General features: G+C 39.5%; 1 protein-coding gene across 9 annotated transcripts in view; it reads left to right on the top strand.

Annotated features, from left to right (window-relative positions):
- LOC126365743 (uncharacterized) overlaps positions 1-21,051 on the top strand; it is a 507,155-nt gene that overhangs the window by 410,045 nt on the left and 76,059 nt on the right. For all 9 annotated transcript variants that reach the window (XM_050008196.1, XM_050008200.1, XM_050008203.1 and 6 more), the window contains one exon: positions 17,112-17,222. In XM_050008196.1, coding sequence (XP_049864153.1) covers positions 17,112-17,222 — 111 coding nt within the window. The remainder of the gene's footprint in view (positions 1-17,111; positions 17,223-21,051) is intronic.

Raw genomic sequence — 21,051 nt, 5'->3', positions numbered from 1 at the left:
CCGAGTCGAAATAAGGCCCCCGGAGTAGACAACATTCCATTGGAACTACTGATGGCTTTGGGAGAGCCAGTCCTGGCAAAACTGTACCATCTGGTGAGCAAGATGTATGAAACAGGCGAAATACTCTCAGACTTCAAGAAGAATATAATAATTCCAATCCCAAAGAAAGCAGGTGTTGACAGATGTGAAAATTACCGAACAATCAGTTTAATAAGCCACAGCTGCAAAATACTAACACGAATTCTTTACAGATAAATGGAAAAACTAGTAGAAGCCGACCTCGGGGAAGATCAGTTTGGGTTCCGTAGAAATACTGGAACACGTGAGGCAATACTGACCTTACGACTTATCTTAGGAGAAAGATCAAGGAAAGGCAAACCTATGTTTCTTGCATTTGTAGACTTAGAGGAAAGCTTTTGACAATGTTGACTGGAATACTCTCTTTCACATTCTAAAGGTGGCAGGGGTAAAACACAGGGAGCGAAAGGCTATTTACAATTTGTACAGAAACCAGATGGCGGTTATAAGAGTCGAGGGGCATGAAAGGGAAGCAGTGGTTGGGAAAGGAGTGAGACAGGGTTGTAGCCTCTCCCCAATGTTATTCAATGTGTATATTGAGCAAGCAGTAAAGGAAACAAAAGAAAAATTCGGAGTAGGTATTAAAATCCATGGAGAAGAAATAAAAACTTTGAGGTTCGCTGATGCCATCGTAATTCTGTCGGAGACAGCAAAGGACTTGGAAGAGCAGTTGAATGGAATGGATAGTGTCTTGAAAGGAGGATATAAGATGAACATCAACAAAAGCAAAACGAGGATAATGGAATGTAGTCAAATTAAGTCGGATGATGCTGAGGGAATTAGATTAGGAAATGAGACACTTAAAGCAGTAAAGGAGTTTCGCTATTTGGGGAGCAAAAGAACCGATGATGGTCGAAGTAGAGAGGATATAAAATGTAGAGTGGCAATGGGAAGGAAAGCGTTTCTGAAGAAGAGAAATTTGTTAACATCGAGTATAGATTTAAGTGTCAGGAAGTCATTTCTGAAAGTATTTGTTTGGAGTGTAGCCATGTATGGAAGTGAAACATGGACGGTAAATAGTTTGGACAAGAAGAGAATAGAAGCTTTTGAAATGTGGTGCTACAGAAGAATGCTGAAGATTAGATGGGTAGATCACATAACTAATAGGAAGTATTTTATAGGATTGGGGAGAAGAGAAGTTGGTGGCACAACTTGACTAGAAGAAGGGATCTGTTGGTAGGACATGTTTTGAGGCATCAAGGGATCACCAATTTAATATTGGAGGGCAGCATGGAGGGTAAAAATCGTAGAGGGAGACCAAGAGATGAATACACTAAGCAGATTCAGAAGGATGTAGGTTGCAGTAGGTACTGGGAGATGAAGAAGCTTGCACAGGATGGAGTAGCATGGAGAGCTGCATCAAACCAGTCTCAGAACTGAAGACAACAACAACATATGATGATAGCATATAATCTCTGGTATCTCTCCTCTTTGAAATTGCTAGGATGCTGAACGTTTTGTTTGTGGAACTAGTGTATCTAAATTTGATCAGTGACTATTGTACTGAATTTATTACTATTTCATTAAGGAGCAAGGACCACTGAGTAATATACCTATTGGTGAAACATTTTAATAAACCACCCAAGTGCAAAAACTACACAGAATGTCGTCTTGAATTTTAATATCTTATGTGTTTTCTCTGTCTCAAATGATGGCCAGTTAGCCAGGTGTGTGTGTGTGTGTGTGTGTGTGTGTGTGTGTGTGTGTGTGTGTGTGTGTGTGTGTGTCTGTGTGTAGATTATGACACTATTCTCTTCTCCCTCCTATCCTGAAATAAAATAAGCATTTCTAAAATAATCAGAATTGGTTTATTAAGAATTAGTTACTTGAAACACAGCTTGCTTTTCTCACATATAAGTGTAGGTGAACAGTTTTATTCAATTCCATATTTTTAAAATACTTTCAACACCATTGACTCACTAACTATGATTGTGGAGCCATTTAACAAATTGTTATTGGCTAGAGGGATTTTTGACAAATAGAACTGGCCAGTGAATGTTCATTAGAAATAAAATTAACATTAGGTGCTCTTCAAGGAAGCAAAATATGATCACTAGTGTACTCAGTATACATTAACAATAAATTAGATACGGCCAACAGCCCTCTGCAAATGTTTACTGACAGTACTGTCGTTAAAAGAAAAGTATAGTCACTAGATGAGTGAAAGGAAATGCAGAACAATTTGAACAATATTCCCACTTGATGTACAGTATGGCAGCACTCTTTAAATGTGGGTAATTGTAAGACAATATGCTTAACAAGAAGTGTGTGATGTTTTCTCTATTATGCAGTATGTTCATAATATTATGTCATTTGCTTGTAACTGCCAACTGTAAATGGACAGTGCCTCATAGATATCAATATCACTACAGATAGCATTTGCTTGAAGTGAGTTAGGCAAATTACAGAAAACCTGGACAGAAATTGGAATAGAGCTTGTAACGCTTCTGCTACTGCCTTTGACTATTAAATATATTCAGATTTCAATTATAATTGCAATTCACATCAATTTACAAATGTTTCACAGTATTTTAAAATATATTTGAGAACAGGAAGCATAACATGATTTTACTGATCTTTTGAACAATGTAGGAAAAGACAGATTACTGCTTACCTTAAAGAAGCCAATTCCAGTCTGAAATGCTGGAGTTGGCGTGTGTGTGTGTGTGTGTGTGTGTGTGTGTGTGTGTGTGTGTGTGTGTGTGTGTGAATTGTACTTGCTTGCATGTGTGAATGGTGTGTGTCTCTCTTTTACTGATGAAGGCTGTGGCCAAAAACTTTTATATAAGTGTCTTTTAATTGTGTCTGTCTGCAGCTTGACATATCTTCTTTAAGCTAAGTAACAATCTGTCTTTTCCTGCGTTATTCTTATTCCTACCTGGAGTTTCCATTGTTTGACTGTTACTTAATTTTTTGGATTGTTGCTGTCAATTAAAGTTCTTTGTAGACATCCATGAAAGCCCTGGATTCTTGATTTCTGTGTGCAGGTGAAATTATTGATTGTGGTATTCTTTGCAAATTAACTTCAACACTCAATTTCATTAAATTTATTCATAACTTCTTGTTCTCTGTCACATTATCTCTGTACTTATTCAACTATTGCCGAAATTATCAACAGAATGCTCTTCAAAAATTTATTACAAAGATAATAAAATATACATAGGGAACAGGGTGCAGCCAGCCTCAGGTCATGGTAGCACATTGGAACAAATGATACCTGTTGTTTGGACTCCGAGGTCATACTTAGATCACTACAGCTAGTAGCAGAGAAGGAAACTAACCTTGCTCATGGAGTTTCAGTGATGTTCACAGTCTGCAGTATTGTCGCCTGAATAGATTTGCCTCCCTAATTCTGCGTCAAGTAGAAGGGTTGAACCAGAGATTCTGCAGCTTCTGTGACAAGCTAGGGTGTGACTTCCTTGACTTGCACGATAAGGTTGAGGGTTTTATGTTCCCCATAAATGGGTCAGGTGTGCACTAAACATCAGAGACAGATTCCCAAGTAGCTGATCGTGTGTGGAATGCATACAGTAGCTTTTTTTGCACTGTCCATCCAGTCCAGATGATGATAGGTGTAGGAAACCCAGAGAGGTGAGAGTATTAGAATCCTAGTGTTAACTACTACAGCACTCACAACTAAGTGCCAGAGTTAAAGTGTTTCTAAAAAGCACTGAACCTCACATAATACTAGGCACACAAAGCAGGTTAAAACCTGAAGTTGACAGTTCTGAGATCTTTGGGAAAAATTTAAGCTCATACCAAAAGAATAAGGAAATGAGAAATGGAGGTGGTGTATTTGTTGCTTTAGACAAGAAACTCAAATCCACCAAGACAGAAGTTGAAACTACATCTACATCTATACTCTGCAAACCACTGTGAGGTGCATGGTAGAGGGTACATCTCATTGTACCAGTTATTGGGGCTTCTTCCTGTTCCATTCACCTATGGGGTGTGGGAAGAAAGATTGTTTGAACATCTCTGCACATGCAGTAATTATCTTAATCTTATTCTCATAATTCCGTTGTGATGGATACGTAGGGGATTTGAGTATATACCTAGGATCATTATTTAAAGCCATTTCTTGAATCTTTATTACCAGACTTTCTCGGTATAGTTTATCTTCAACAATCTACCAGTTCAGTTCCTTCAATATCTCTGTGACACTCTCACATGTATTACACAAACATGTGGCCATTCGTGCTTCCCTTCTCTGTATACATTTCAACATCCCCTGTTAGTCCTATTTGGTATGGGTTCCACACACTTGAGCAGTATACTAGGATGTTTGGCACAAGTGTTAGTTAGCAATCTCCTTTGTAGTCTGATTACACTTCTTCCACCAATCAACTGAAGTCTACCACCTGCTTTTCCCACGACTGAGCCTATGTGATCATTCTACATAGTGTTACACCCATATAACCACGCGGTGTAGGGCGGCTTGTTCATGCGGCTCCCCCCCCCCCCACCCCCCCCTCCCCCATGGGAGGTTCATGTCCTTCCTCAGGCATGGGTGTGTGTGTGTGTGTGTTGTCCTTAGCATAAGTTAGTTTAATTTAGATTATGTAGTGTGTAAGTCTAAGGACTAATGACCTCAGCAGTTTGGTCCCATAGGTACTTACCACCACACCCAGATATTTCTATGAGTCGGCCAATTCCAACAGTGACTCATTGATATTATAGTCATATGTTTTTTTCATTTTGTGTAGTGCACAATTTTACATTTGTGAAAATTTAAAGCAAATTGTGAATCTTTGCACCACATTAAAATCTTATCAAGATCTGACTGAATATTTATGCAGCTTCTTTCAGATAGTACTTCACTATAGATAACTGCATCATCTGCAAAAAGCCTGATGGTGCTATTAACAATGTCTTGAAAGTTGTTAATGTACAATATGAGCAGCAAGGGTCTCAACACACATGACTGGGGTATACCCAACACTACTTCTACATCTGATGTTGACTCTCCGTCCAAGATAACATACTGTGTCCTCCCTAGTGCAGTGTTACGTGGCTTTATGCTTAATTACAGACTTACTATTTTATCAGTTGATTTGTTTTCACCACTCAACGCCCACTGTTTACGCCCTCTGTTTACGCCCTTCTTCGTTCCTGAGCGATGTATCACTTTTCGTTCCGACGCCGCAACTTTTCCTTTGCTATATCTTTACTACTTTTTATCTATATAAATGATGAACTATTGGTTTTGCCGTTTAACAACTTCTTAATAACTGTGGAAGTATAACAGGCATCAGGTCCTACCTAATGTGTCGCCCTCCTATACCTTTTACATGATCCTTTCAAGACTCGATCGATCTGTTTACAAAGAGAAAGCAGAACATCTCTTCCTTTGACGCTGTCTAACGACGGCCTAGGAAGCTCGATGCCCTTCGGCCCAGGCTCTTCCACGGCTCGCAGTAGTTTGCTGCATTTGTTTTATTCCTTGCCCACTTGCCGCTACGTCGAACTTTCGTGGTGATCGTTGGGCAACGTTTTCCACGTTATCTGCAACATAAATAAACTTTCTTCCCACAGTATTTCTGAAAACCCAAAAACAAACTTGAAGAACAATAATAATAATAATAATAATAATAATAATAACTGTTCTTACAATTATTCATATACATATTAGTCGATTTAATGAGGGGTGGGACAGGCCTAAGCCTTGTGACACCACACTAGCAAAAAGTCCAGTCACAAATTTCACTTGATACCCCCATATGATTGAGATTTTGACAATAAGCATAGGTGTGGTACTGAGTCAAATGCTTTTTCAGAAATCAAGAAGAACTGCATCTACCTGATTGCCTTGATCCAAAGCTTTCAGTATGTCATGTGAGAAAAGTGAGAGCCGAGTTTCACATGATTGATGTTTTCAAAATCCATGCTGGTTTGCATTGAGAAGATCATTCTGTTAAATATTGGACGGTAGTTGTGTGGATCATTTCTACTACCCTTCTTGTAGATAGGTGTGACTGAGATTTTTTCCAAGAACTGGGCACAGTATTTTGTTTAAGGGATCTACATTATATTATATTTAGAAGAGGAGCTAACTCGGCTGCAAATGCAATATAAAATCTGACACTGATTCCACTGGGCCTGGGAGTTTTGTTCAGTTTTAACAATTTCAGCTGTTCAACACCACTACCACTGATATTTATTTCATTCATCTTTTCAGTGGTTTGAGGATTAAATCAGGACAATTACCCTGGGTTTTCCTTTGTAAAGGATCATTTAAAACATAGTTAAATATTTCGGCTTTCGCTTTATTACCCTCAATTTCAGTTTCCGTCTCATTCGCTAGGGACTGGACATTAACTTTGGCATCTCTAACAGCCTTTACATACGACCAGAATTTCTTTGGGGTTCTGTAAAAGATCATTTGACAATTTTCAGTTACAGTTGTTTTTGAAGGAATCAGGCAGTCAGCATCTCGCATTCTATAGCCCTACATTTTGTTTTATACGTATTATAGCGTAGTCTCTGTTTCTTTAGAAGTATCTTTACAGTGACTGTATACCATGGAGGTTCCCACCTATAATGGACTGCTGTTCTGGGTATGTATCTATCCCAGTGTGTGGCCAACTATTCTTTTAAACTTGAGCCAGAGCTTCTCTACGTTCTCCTGCCCTGTGCTGAAAGTTTCAAGTTCCTATTTGGGATATGATGCTATTAATTTTTTATGTATTTTACTGAACAGATATATCTTGCTGCCTGGTTTAGTTGTCCTTTGTACTTTGGTAATCATTGCTGCCAATCCTGCATCATGGTCACTGATACCAGTTTTAGTGTGGATGTCCTCAAAGAGGTCAGATCTGTTTGTTGTCATTAGATTCAATATGTTTTTATCATGAGAGGGTTCCTAACCATCTGCTCCAGGTAGTTTTCAGAGAAGCCATTTAGTATGGTTGTAAAGTATGTCTAATCATGCCCATCACTGACAAAACTGTAATTTTCCTAATTGATTGATGGATGATTAGAGTCTCCACCAATGATTACGGTACAGGCGGTTGGCGGAGTTGGTGAAGGTGGAATGCCTCGCTCGCGGGGTGGAATCAGAGCTAACTATTTGTAGTATCGTTCCGAGAACCGATCGCGGTCCTCTGGTTTGGAGCCGAGTGGAAGGCTTAAACCAGAGGCTCAGACGATTCTGCGGAGAGCTGGGGTGCAAATTTCTCGACCTCCGCTATCGGGTGGAGAAATGTATGGTCCCCCTGAATAGGTCAGGCGTGCACTACACGCCGGAAGCGGCTACGAGGGTAGCGGAGTACGTGTGGAGTGCACATGGGGTTTTTTTAGGTTAGAGAATTCCCTCCCTAGGCCCGACAAGACGCCTCCTGAGACGCGGCAAGGCAGGAGTAGGCAAAATGCAACAAGGAATAACAATATTAATGTGCTAATAGTAAACTGCAGAAGCGTCCATAGAAAGGTCCCAGAACTGCTCTCATTAATAAACGGTCACAACGCCCATATAGTACTAGGAACAGAAAGTTGGCTGAAACCAGACGTAAACAGTAATGAAATCCTAAACTCTGATTGGAATGTATACCGCAGAGATAGGCTGGACAGTGAAGGGGGAGGCGTGTTTATAGCGATAAGAAGTGCAATAGTATCGAAGGAAATTGACGGAGATTCGAATTGTGAAATGATTTGGGTGAAGGTCACGGTTAAAGCAGGCTCAGACATGGTAATTGGATGTCTCTATAGGCCCCCGGGCTCAGCAGCTGTTGTGGCTCAGCACCTGAAGAATAATTTGGAAAATATTTCGAGTAGATTTCCCCACCATGTTATAGTTCTGGGTGGAGATTTTAATTTGCCGGATATAGACTGGGAGACTCAAACGTTCATAACGGGTGGCAGGGACAAAGAATCCAGTGAAATATTTTTAAGTGCTTTATCTGAAAACTACCTTGAGCAGTTAAACAGAAAACCGACTCGTGGCGATAATATATTAGACCTTCTGGTGACAAACAGACCCGAACTATTTGAATCAGTTAATGCAGAACAGGGAATCAGCGATCATAAAGCGGTTACTGCGTCGATGATTTCAGCCGTAAATAGAAATATTAAAAAAGGTAGGAAGATTTTTCTGTTTAGCAAAAGTGACAAAAAGCAGATTATAGAGTACTTGATGGTTCAACACAAAAGTTTTGTCTCAAGTGCAGATAGTGTTGAGGATCAGTGGACAAAGTTCAAAACCATGGTACAATATGCGTTAGATGAGTATGTGCCAAGCAAGATCGTAAGAGATGGAAAAGAGCCACCGTGGTACAACAACCGAGTTAGAAAACTGCTGCGGAAGCAAAGGGAACTTCACAGCAAACATAAACATAGCCAAAGCCTTGCAGACAAACAAAAATTACGCGAAGCGAAATGTAGTGTGAGGAGGGCTATGCGAGAGGCTTTCAATGAATTCGAAAGTAACGTTCTATGTACTGACTTGGCAGAAAATCCTAAGAAATTTTGGTCCTATGTCAAAGCGGTAGGTGGATCAAAACAAAATGTCCAGACACTCTGTGACCAAAATGGTACTGAAACAGAGGATGACAGACTAAAGGCCGAATTACTAAATGTCTTCTTCCAAAGCTGTTTCACAGAGGAAGACTGCACTGTGCTTCCTTCTCTAGATTGTCGCACAGTTGACAAAATGGTAGATATCGAAGTAGACGACAGAGGGATAGAGAAACAATTAAAATCGCTCAAAAGAGGAAAGGCCGCTGGTCCTGATGGGATACCAGTTCGATTTTACACAGAGTACGCGAAGGAACTTGCCCCCCTTCTTGCAGCGGTGTACCGTAGGTCTCTAGAAGAGCGAAGCGTTCCAAAGGATTGGAAAAGGGCACAGGTCATCCCCGTTCTCAAGAAGGGACGTCGAACAGATGTGCAGAACTATAGACCTATATCTCTAACGTCGATCAGTTGTAGAATTTTGGAACACGTATTATGTTCGAGTATAATGTCTTTTCTGGAGACTAGAAATCTACTCTGTAGGAATCAGCATGGGTTTCGAAAAAGACGATCGTGTGAAACCCAGCTCGCGCTATTCGTCCACGAGACTCAGAGGGCCTTAGACACGGGTTCACAGGTAGATGCCGTGTTTCTTGACTTCCGCAAGGCGTTGACACAGTTCCCCACAGTCGTTTAATGAACAAAGTAAGAGCATACGGACTATCAGATCAATTGTGTGATTGGATTGAGGAGTTCCTAGATAACAGAACGCAGCACGTCATTCTCAATGGAGAGAAGTCTTCCGAAGTAAGAGTGATTTCAGGTGTGCCGCAGGGGAGTGTCATAGGACCGTTGCTATTCACAATATACATAAATGACCTGGTGGATGACATCGGAAGTTCACTGAGGCTTTTTGCAGATGATGCTGTGGTGTATCGAGAGGTTGCAACAATGGAAAATTGTACTGAAATGCAGGAGGATCTGCAGCGAATTGACGCATGGTGCACGGAATGGCAATTGAATCTCAATGTAGCGAAGTGTAATGTGATGCGAATACATAGAAAGATAGGTCCCTTATCATTTAGCTACAAAATAGCAGGTCAGCAACTGGAAGCAGTTAATTCCATAAATTATCTGGGAGTACGCATTAGGAGTGATTTAAAATGGAATGATCATATAAAGTTGATCGTCGGTAAAGCAGATGCCAGACTGAGATTCATTGGAAGAATCCTAAGGAAATGCAATCCGACAACAAAGGAAGTAGGTTACAGTACGCTTGTTCGCCCAATGCTTGAATACTGCTCAGCAGTGTGGGATCCGCACCAGGTAGGGTTGATAGAAGAGATAGAGAAGATCCAACGGAGAGCAGCACGCTTCGTTACAGGATCATTTAGTAATTGCGAAAGCGTTACGGAGATGATAGATAAACTCCAGTGGAAGACTCTGCAGGAGAGACGCTCAGTAGCTCGGTACGGGCTTTTGTTGAAGTTTCGAGAACATACCTTCACCGAAGAGTCAAGCAGTATGTTGCTCCCTCCTACGTATATCTCGCGAAGAGACCATGAGGATAAAATCAGAGAGATTAGAGCCCACACAGAAGCATACCGACAATCCTTCTTTCCACGTACAATACGAGACTGGAATAGAAGGGAGAACCGATAGAGGTACTCAGGGTACCCTCCGCCACCCACCGTCAGGTGGCTTGCGGAGTACGGATGTAGATGTAGATGTAGATTGGGGAACTTATGTACAAGTGAACTGAGGTTTTCTCTAAACTGATACTGAGTCTTGCCCAAACAACCTCACATACAGCTTCAATTTCTGTCTCAGTGGATTTGAGTTTCTTGTCTGTTGGGACAAATACACCACCTCCATTTACCATTTTCCTATCCTTTCAATATACACTTAAATTGTCTCTAGAAATCTCACTGCTGTCAATTTCAAGTTTCAACCAGCTTTCTGTGCCTGGTATTATGTGAGCTTCACTTCTTTTCATAAGTGTTTCAAACTGCCATTTCACTGCAAGTGCTGCAGTAGTTTACCATTAGGATTTCAATACTCTCACCTTTGAGAGGCATTACTTTCGATCTAACACTGATGCTTCTCGGATTCGTACAAGTATTGTTATCTGGATTGGATGGAGAGTTGCCCAATCTAAAAAAACTTTTGTGTACACTCCACACACAGTCATTTACCTGAGTAGCAGCCTCTGTTGTGTAGTGCACACCTGTCTGTAAAAACTACCTAGAGCACATAGTTTGGAACCCCACTCATGGTGGAAATATTATGTTGGTGAACAAGTTCCTAGCATTTCTGTTTCACATGTTGTTATCCTGGTTGCTGTGAATTTATTTATCAATTGTCATTTTTTATTTGTAGTTCACTGTCATTATATGAATTTACATATCGTCATTTGTAGACAGTGTGTGGAGTTGTGAGCGCTAGAAAGTGGAGTACCAAATGGAGAAATCGAAACATTTCTGATGTATTCATCTGTTTAGTTCAGTAGAGGGGTGGCAGCAGATTTGACAGCCAGAAACATTTGTGCTATGTATGGGAATAATGGTGTTAAATAGAGCAGTGTAATAAAATGGTTTCCTCATTTTAAGGAGGATCATTATGACATTGACTCTCCACATTCAGGAAGACATTCAGGGTTTGATGAAGATAGTTTAAATGCATTAATCCCATATGATCCACAAAACTACTCGAGAACTAACAGAGCTGATGAACTGTAATCATTTCGCCTTCATGCAACATTTGCATGCAGTGGGGAAAGTTAGAAAATTGGGTTTATGGGTACCACATGCTCTAAGCCAAAATCACAAAAATCAGTGAGTGGGCTTGTGCACATCTCTGCTTGCTCAGTATCAATTGGCTTGAGAACAACACGTCCGTTCCTATCCTGTATCATTACTGACGACAAGAAATGATGTCCTTATGCTAACATGAAGAACAGAAAGGGAAGGTTGAGCCCAAACAAAGTAGCAGCTCCCCACACAAAGACCTGTGCACATCAATGAAAGATAATGTTATGCATCAGGTGGAACAGTGCCAGTGTGGTGTACCATGAATTGCTTCCCCCCAAGGGACATTTCTTCTCAACAACTGAGATGTCTCACAGACTCAGTCCAAGGACGACGACCAAGAATACTGTGTAAAGAGAATCTGCTGCACAATAACACCTGCTTGCATTCTGCTAGATTGACAAATGACACTATACAGGAGTTTGATTTCAAAGTCATTCCACATCCACCTGATTCACTTGATCTTAGATTTTCACCTTTCTGCACTCTATCGAACAACCTTCAAGTAACTAGCTTTCTGGATAAAAGTGCACTCGGAACATGGCTTGACGAGCTTTTCCCCCTCAGAATCACATGATTTCTACTGTTGCAGAATTGAAAAGTTAACCCAGCATTGGCTGACTGTTGTAAATAGTGAAGCACAATATATTACTGATGACTAAAGTCTCTATTGTGGGTATCTGTTGAGTTTATTAAACTTCTGCCAAATGCTATGAACTTATGCACCAACCCAATGTATTACATCTAACGATTTCAAACAGACCTCACCTTTGTGAGGAAGTCCAGATTTAAACTATGTGACCACGAGGCAGCTACAGTGACAATGAATACTAAAACACACAGGGCAGCTAAAAGAAGCAGAAAGATTTATAAGCTTAGCAAACTAGACACAAAAACAATGATGTCATATCTCAATGAGGAACTTGAAACTTTTAGCTCTGGACAGGAGCATCTAGAGGAACTACGACTCAAGTTTAAAAGAATAGTTGTCCATGCACTGGATGGATATGTACCCAGTAGGACAGTTCATACTGGAGAGATCTTCCATGGTATACAGTCACTGAAACAAAACTTCTAAAGAAATGCAGGCTACTGAATAATAGGTATAAAACAGAGCATTTGGCTAGATACAGAGCTGCTGAAGAAATGCATTTGACAGTCAAGAGAGCAATGCATGAAGCCTTCAATGACAACTGCAGCAGAATATTGTCAAATGATCTTTCATAAAACCTAAAGAAATTCTTGTCATACGTAAAGGCTGTCAGTGGCACCAAAGTTAACGTCCAGTCACTCATGGATGGGACAGGAACTGAAGTTCATAGTACCAAAGCAAATGCTTAATACTGTTTTGATGTGTTCATTTACTGACCCAGTAGTGTTGCCCCAATTTAATTCCCATACCACTGAGAAGATTAGTGAAATAGATACTTGTGCAGGTGACATTGAGAAACAGTTAAAATTGTGAAAATTGAGCAAAGACCTGGGGCCTGATTGATTCCCTGTCAGATTCTATACCCAATTTGCAGCTGAGTTAGCCACTCTGTTGACTGCAGTCTATCATAGATATGCTTGCTACCTCTTTATTGTAGAATTTTTGAATATATTTTGACGTCAAATATAATGAAGAATCTAGAACAGAGTGACCTCCTCCATACCAACTAGCATGGTTTTTTTAAACATGGTCTATGTGAAACACAGTTCACACTTTTCTCACATGACATCTTGAAAGCTGTGGTAGTCATGTAGATGCAGTATTTCTCAATTTCTGAAAAGCATTTGACTCAGTACCACACCTACACTTGCTACAAAAGTACCATCATATTGGGTATAAGGTGAAATATGTGACTGGACTGGGGATTTCTTTGTAGGGAGCATGCGGCGTGTTATCTTCAATGGAGAGTTATCAACAGATGGAGAGGTAACTTGGGATGTACCCCAGTGAAATGTGATGGGGTCTCTTGCTCTTCATATTGTATGTTAATCATCTTTCAGACAATATTAACAGCAACACCAATCTTTTCATTGATGATGCAGTTATCTACAGTGAAGTATAGCCTGAACGAAGGTGTACAAATATTCATTCAGACCTTGATAAGATTTCAAAGTGATGGAAAGATTGACAATGTTTTAAATGTTCCAAAATGTAAAACTGTTCACTTCACGAAATGAAAATATGTAGTATCCTCTGAATGTAATATCACTGAGTCACAGTTGGGATCTGTAAGTTCATACAAATATCTGAGGCATAACACTTAGTAGGGACATAAAATGGAATGATCACATAGGCTCAGTCATTGGTAAAGCAAGTAGGAGACTGCAGTTTGTTTATTGGTAGAATCCTAGGAAAATGCAATCAGTCAACAAAGGATACTGCTTATAAATCACTTGTGTGACCCACCATAGAATATTGCTCAAGTGTGTGGGGTCATACCAAATACAACTAGCAGGGGATATAGAATGTATACAGTGCAGGGGAGCTTGAATGATCACAGGTTGGTTTGGCTCACAGGAGAGTGTAACAGAGATGTTGAAAGAGCTCAACTGGCAGACTCTTGACTAAATGGAAACTATCCTGACAAAGTCAACTAACAAAGCTCTGTGAACCGGCTTTAAATGTTGACTCTAGGAATATACGAGAGTCAGTCCATAAGTTGTGACAACTGTGCTATATCGTACTAACTTGTGTCATCACCATATTCACAGTAAATACATTTGAAAGCCTGCAGCAAACAGTGCTGAAATCAACTGATAGATTGTGACTGTGCCTCATAATTATTGTGTCACCCTGCTCAGTATGCTATTATTGTTGATCTGATAATATATGAGATCATTTTGTTAAACATCACATTCAGTTCCATTCATATTGAACGTTGCCCATCTTCAATTAATGACAAACAGTCTAATTGTTATAAAAATCAGAATGACACTATTAAATACTACAGTGTTGCATCATGTGTGGAATCCACACACAGTACGATGTTGCATTCTACATCGAGCATTGATTTCCTATCAGAGAGTACTGATCAGTACCAATTTGTTAAATTTACATTCACATTTTGTTTGAGCTCCACAATAACATTTTCATTGATAGAGGAGCAGTCAGTTTGCCTAGTTGGCTCATTGATCCAAATGTTTGCAGTGCTAAATTCTTGTTAGCCATTATGATGACATGGTTACTTTAAAATATATATAAATTTTCTTTAAACACAATAATGGTCAGATACTAAAATGTCTTAGATTATCAATGCACTCTTCTGACTGTGTGCATGCTACTTTTTTGGGTAAAAAGTGGATCAAATAACCTATTATTTAAGCAAATAATGTACTCAGCTTTATACATATCTTCATTGAAATGTTGCTATTTTTTTAGATAATATGGTGACTCTTTTTTGCGGAAAGGACACGACTTGTTGATGTGTGTCCATCTTTTGATTTATTTGCCTTCTGTTTTGTTAGTGGGCAGAAGAATATTTAAACATTTGCTTTAAAATGATGTCACAATAGAAAGCCGTAATGAAAAAGACTTCACATTTTTCACCAAACCGTATAAAATAATCACACCATGATATGCTTGATACAAAATGAGAGCCCTTGTACAAATTAGTGCAATTACACACATTTTTCAGAGAACAAGAGAACCACAAAGTGCTTGCAAAGACATGCAAATTATGATGTGTATCTGTGGACTGCAAATTACTATCTAAATCTTGGCACATTTTTTTTTTTTTTTTTTTTGTTCATAATCTACATGTTTGCACCAGAATATTCTGAAACCTCCATTGTCAGACTAATTATTGTATTAAAATCCAGTTTTTTTGTCAGAGAAAATTTAGATGAAATTGTGTGTTTTTGTGAATAGAAAAACTTAAGAGCCAAAGTAATTGAAAAGATATGGGAAATGACCATGAATTGAAAATTGCAGTTTCCAGAAAATAACACAGAAAAGCTGGTTTTCATTATTTCATTGGTTTGTTGCAATGCAGTAGGCGATAATGACTCAGCAGTCAGCCCAGCATATAGCAAGAACGTCTTCAGCAGCTAAAGGGCTATAATATGATGCTCTTTTTCTATATAATGATATGGATACACAGCTGAATTAAATGTTATTGGACCATATTGAATCATAAAAAGTCAGTGTTTCATATCATTCACAAACAACAATTTTTAACATATTTTACTGACATTGTTGGTCATTTCATGTACAAGTGAATGATTTTTTGTCATTGACGACATATTGTTTTTGAGTATAGATTATTTGTAGCTCTATTGCCTTGGCATCGTCAGCGAACACTAAAACCACAATGTACAGATATGTGAAAGTCTCGAAGACGTTTTAAGTAATAGGACCTAGTGTGTTGTCCTCGAAGGCGAGTGTTGATCAGACAAGGCTATCATCAAGAGTCCCCTGATAGGTGTGATAGGACTGCTGCTGTTCTCTACATACATAAATGATTTGGTGGACAGGGTGGGCGGCAGTCTGTAGTTGTTTGCTGATGATGCCATGATGTACGGTAAGGTGTCAAAGTTGAGTGACTATAGTAAGATACAAGACAACTTACACAAAGTTTCCAGTTGGTGTGATGAATGGCAGCTAGCCCCAAATGTGGAAAAATGTTAGATAATGTGGATGAGTAGGAAGAACAAACCTTTAATGTTCGGATACAGTATTGCTAGTGTCCAGCTTGACATAGTCAAGTCATTTAAATATCTGGGTGTAAAGTTGCAAAGCAATATGTGGTGGAATGAGAATGTGACAACTGTGGTGGGGAAGGGAAATGGTAGACTTAGGTTTATTGTGAGAATTTCAGGAAAGAGTGGTCCACCTGTAAAAGAGACCACATATAGGGCACTTGTGCGACCTATTCTTGAGCACTGCTTGAGTGTTTGGGATCTGTACCAGGGGAAAATTGAAGGAAGACATTAAAGCAATTCAGAGGAGGGCTGCCAGATTTGCTACCGGTAGCTTCGAACAAAACATAAGTGTTACAGAGTTGGGAATCGCTGGAAGGAAGGTGGCATTCTTCTTGCAAAACACTATTGAGAACATTTAGAGAACTGGCATTTGAAGCTGACTGCTGAACAGTTCTGCTGCCACCATCATTTTTCCCTCGATCTATTTGCAAATGGAGCAGGAGGGCAAATTAGAAGCAGTGGTCCAAGGTACCCGCTGTCACACACCTGATGGCGGCTTGTGGAGTATCTGTGTGTAGGTAGATGTAGCTCAATCAAAGGTAAAACAGTTGTACCGATCATGAAGACTGATGAGACTCACTGCATTTTTTACCTTAAGAAGAGTGATGTAGTTTCATTATCAAAAAATGAGAGCAATTAATATGGAAAAAAGTACTAATATATTTTCAAGTGAGACACTTGCATGCTGCCTGAAATGTACATAAATGCACAAGAACATCTCATTCATGACTTTCTTCAACAAACACACACACACACACACACACACACACACACACACACACACACACACACACACACACACACAACCATTGTCTCTGGGTCAGGTCGTGGCAGCCAGAGCCAGTGTGTGTGTGTGTGTGTGTGTGTGTGTGTGTGTGTGTGTGTGTGTGTGTGTGTGTGTGTGTGTGTGTGTGTGTGTGTGTGTGTAGGTTGTCTATTTCAGAAGAAAGGCTTCTGGCCAAAAGCTTAAGTGTTTAGTAGTCTTTTTGTTCTGTCAGTCTGCGACTCTCAACATCTCAGCTATATTTTATATGTCTTAGTTATATATTAATTGTCTAACATTTTGTGTGTTTACTCACATTTCAGATGGAAAGGAAGCATCTACAAGCTCCTTTGGCCAAATTTTTTTCTTTATGGTGCTGTTTATTTCGCACTCAGTTGTGTGTATAGGTTTGTACTGAGTGAAGAAAACAGGCGGTAAGTGGTCAAATATTCTCTGATTATACTGATATTAAAAGTGCATATTTATTTGAACTTTAGATTTGTTTTCATTGTTTCCCAACCTGTCTTGGGTGTATTCGAGCACTGTGGACAACAATTTCTTAGTTTGACTTCCTTTTAAGACTCTTTTTATGAAATTTAGTGATTTACAGGCAAAACTGCTTAAAATTTGGACATGAGTGAATGTTCCTGGTCATACTGTGTTATAAATACAGATTTTACTTTCAGAGTGTAGGTTTGCATCTATCCTAGAACTGTACTAAGTAAAATTTAAAGAAATCCAGGTTGAACGTACCGTTGGTGGCCAGACTTATGAGATACTGTATTCCACTAAACAGGTGATGCATCTAGTGGTGTATGAGGTACGACAATAAAATAATGAGACTGATGTGAAAAAAAAATGTTGCGTACCGTTTTAGTCAAGTTTAGTGTTGTCTCTTTCAAAGTAGTTCCCTTCTGATTGCACACAATTTTTCCAGCACTTCTGCCACTGATGGTAACATTTCTGTAATATCCTCAAAGACACTCGTCACAAGATTTTTGGACATCTTGTGTTGTTTGAAAATGGTGTCGCTTGACTGCCGTTTTGACTCTTGTAAATAGAAAAAAAGTCACATGGAGTGATAACCAGTGAATAGGGTGGCTGTGGTAGTACTGAAATTTGTTTTGAGGTTTAAAATTGCTGTATTGACAGAGCAGAATGGTATGGCGCGTTATGATGATGCAGATCTTCAATTTTTACTAGACGAACCATTTCTTGATTGATGTTCAGTTCTTCTGCAATCATTTCCACAGATAATCTTCGATCAGATTGTACGAGTTCATGTACCCTGGCCAAGTTGACATCCGCCCGTGAGGTTGATGGTCGTCCACTGCGGTGTTCATCTTCAACATCATTCTGCCTTCAATAAACACTTTATGCCAACTAAAAACTTGAGCTCTTGACATAACCTCCTCTCCAATACCCTTCTGAAGCTTACCGTAAGTTGTTGTCACATTTCAACCAGTTTAACACAAAAAGCAATGGCATACCATTGCACAATATTAGGTGGTTCCATTTCTGTGACGAGAGACACAAACACGTGTTAACTTATTACAGCACAACTCATGACTGAGCAGCTTCATCGATGTGCCACTTGGACTAAAAGCAGCTTATAGACCAAGATCAAAGATATTGTGCCTATGCAAGCCTGCAGAGTTGCCACATCTTGCAAAGAAAATAAGTCTCATTACTGTATTGTCACACCTCATATATGAGCAGTCACAACACAGGAACATGATAGACATGTTTAATTTTAGAATCACTATCCCACTGAACATGTAGATGGTGTATATATGCAGCAACAATGCTGAAACAGCACAAACATTTTTAATTCTAGAATCACTCATGAGTGGAAAAGAATGAGTTTAAATGGAGTGTGATTGTGAGAGCCCATTATATTGGGCAGTCTGTTGGATATTCTTCTCAGTACTACAGAGTTCCTCAGATACAGTTAATGTATGTAAATCAGTGACAAAGTAGGACATTGAGGGGTGATAACATAGTTAGTATGGATGTGACGCTGCCCAGTCACTAATTCTTACATGAACGATGTGTGTCGTTGCTGAGTAGTGGAAACAACACTATCATTGGTCAGTGGAACAGTTTTATTAGATTTTTTGGAATACGAAGTATAGTGCATTTAATGTGATGAACCAGAGTTACTTTTCCTGGATTTGGATCTGTCTTATTTTTGCTCAGTGGCAAAATGAATGTGAATGTTTATGAAAACTTTTTCAGCAATAGTATGCTTCACACACTGACACAGTTGTTAGGAGCCAGACCTGTTCTGTAGGTGAGTGACGATGCTCTTGTCCACAAAGCTCAAACTGTCACATTGTGACTTGAAGAAAATAGCCTATGTTAGTTGGGCTGGACTGCTTAAAAACCCAAGCTGAACCTGGTTGAACAAATTCGGGATAAACTAAAGTGTTGTGCGTGTACCAGATCAGTTGCTCAAAAACACAAACTGCCTTTCTTGAAGATTACCTTTTATAACAATTGCAGAAGGTGGCCCTACATGCTATTAGTTGTGTGTCTGGCATCTTTGGAACAATGAGTAATGAGTGTCCTGAAACTTTGGGCCATATGGAATTACATCACTGTGAAATGTTAGATGGCAATTTCACCGGGGTTGTTAGTGAAGGCCAGTAATTTTGAAGGCAAAGTTTTGTCCACAAGCTTTCAATTTCAAATAGGTGTCTGGCAGTAAATTACGCAATAGAAATGCTCAACTGAAATTCTCCTCATTCCAGTCTCATAATTTCCCTTCCATTTCACATCCAGTTCAGATCCCCTTACAGTATATTTTGTTGTGGCGCCATTCTTTTCTCCAGACACTTCTTGCCTTACAATTTTTTGAACTGTGAGTGCACTCATGAGAAATTGAACTAAAGATGTATACTTCGTTGAAGAGAGAGAGCACTCTTTTTGTCATTTGGCATGTAACTTGACTGTGGCATTGTTTGACCTATTACTGGTAGTTGGTCTGACAGTCTAGTACAAGATGTGCAACACACATTATACCAGTGTATTTGATGGCAGTCATTTTGTGGGTGTTGATGTTTAGGACAACATTACTGCATAGTAGTGCTACCATTGAGCTTTTCAGGCCCCTCTATATTGAGAGTACTGTGAGTAGCTCAGTTTCAGGTAAACCTTTGCCAATGTTGTCTGTCATGGACAACTGTGCTGATGAAAGGGACCAACTGTTGACAGTCACGTAGTTTAACTGTGCAATGACACACCACATTGCAGAAAATCAATCATCAATCTAGTGCTAAACAATAGCAAACAGTGAACAGCCTTGCCAATCAGAACCATCACTTCACTATTTAGTACAGAAACCATTGCCCCCCCCCCCTTTTTTTTTTTTAGTGACACTTAACATAAATATTAACTGTTGTGATGGTGTTCGAAGCCTTTGTTCCATCATAAGTTAATTAACACTGTCCAAACAGTTAAAACTACAAAAGAAACAAAACACTTCTCTGGTCTCAGTGTAACTATCTGAAACACAAGTAAACAGTTTAACTCCCTCAAGGGAATTGTGAGTTCATAGGCTGTGGAATAGGAGTATGTGTTGTTACATTTTGTACCAGGAAAGGAGCAGCAGTAGTGAGAAAGCAAATTCTGTTGGTTATGTAGTCCATGTGGAAAATGATGACATTGTCTTGGATCATACAGTAGATCATCTATAAGTGGTGGCACTGTGATACTAAAACACCCGAGAACAGTGCAGCTCAGAAAATTCACTTATCTGTAAAGTAATTGGCTCATGAAGCAAGTGTGTGGTATAAGCTGGCCTAGACAATGAGTAAAGCTCGGACTGTCTACCATGAGAAACTGTTGAGAATGTATCAATCAAAGTCAACAGAAAAGTTGTGCTGATGGAGTGTTTCAGTACAAAGTGGCTGAGGCATGTCAACACCATGTGACTCCACATTGGATAGGAATGCTGGTACCACCACAGGTGATCATAAAACTTAAGATTCTCTTACGATCATGTATGTAGATGCAGACATTCAGACTACCTTTACTCATAGTTGTGATAAGTGTGGCTCATTGCTATTCAAGTGGGATACAAATTTAATCTTTGTCCAGTTTAACTTACAGCTACTAAATAGTCTAATATCTGTGTGTCCTGGAGCAAAGGGCTATTTTTGAGAGCTGGGCACCCAGTATGACCAGCCATACTGAATTGTCGCACGTAAGTGGTGTGCATTCATTCTTAGCGGGTGAAAGGCATAGGCCAATGAATGAACA

This window comes from Schistocerca gregaria, chromosome 4 (assembly GCF_023897955.1).
Source record: "Schistocerca gregaria isolate iqSchGreg1 chromosome 4, iqSchGreg1.2, whole genome shotgun sequence".
Classification (NCBI taxonomy): Eukaryota; Metazoa; Arthropoda; class Insecta; order Orthoptera; family Acrididae; genus Schistocerca; species Schistocerca gregaria.
The sequence above is the reverse complement of the archived record's forward strand: the minus strand, read 5'-3'. Positions and strand labels throughout refer to the sequence as shown.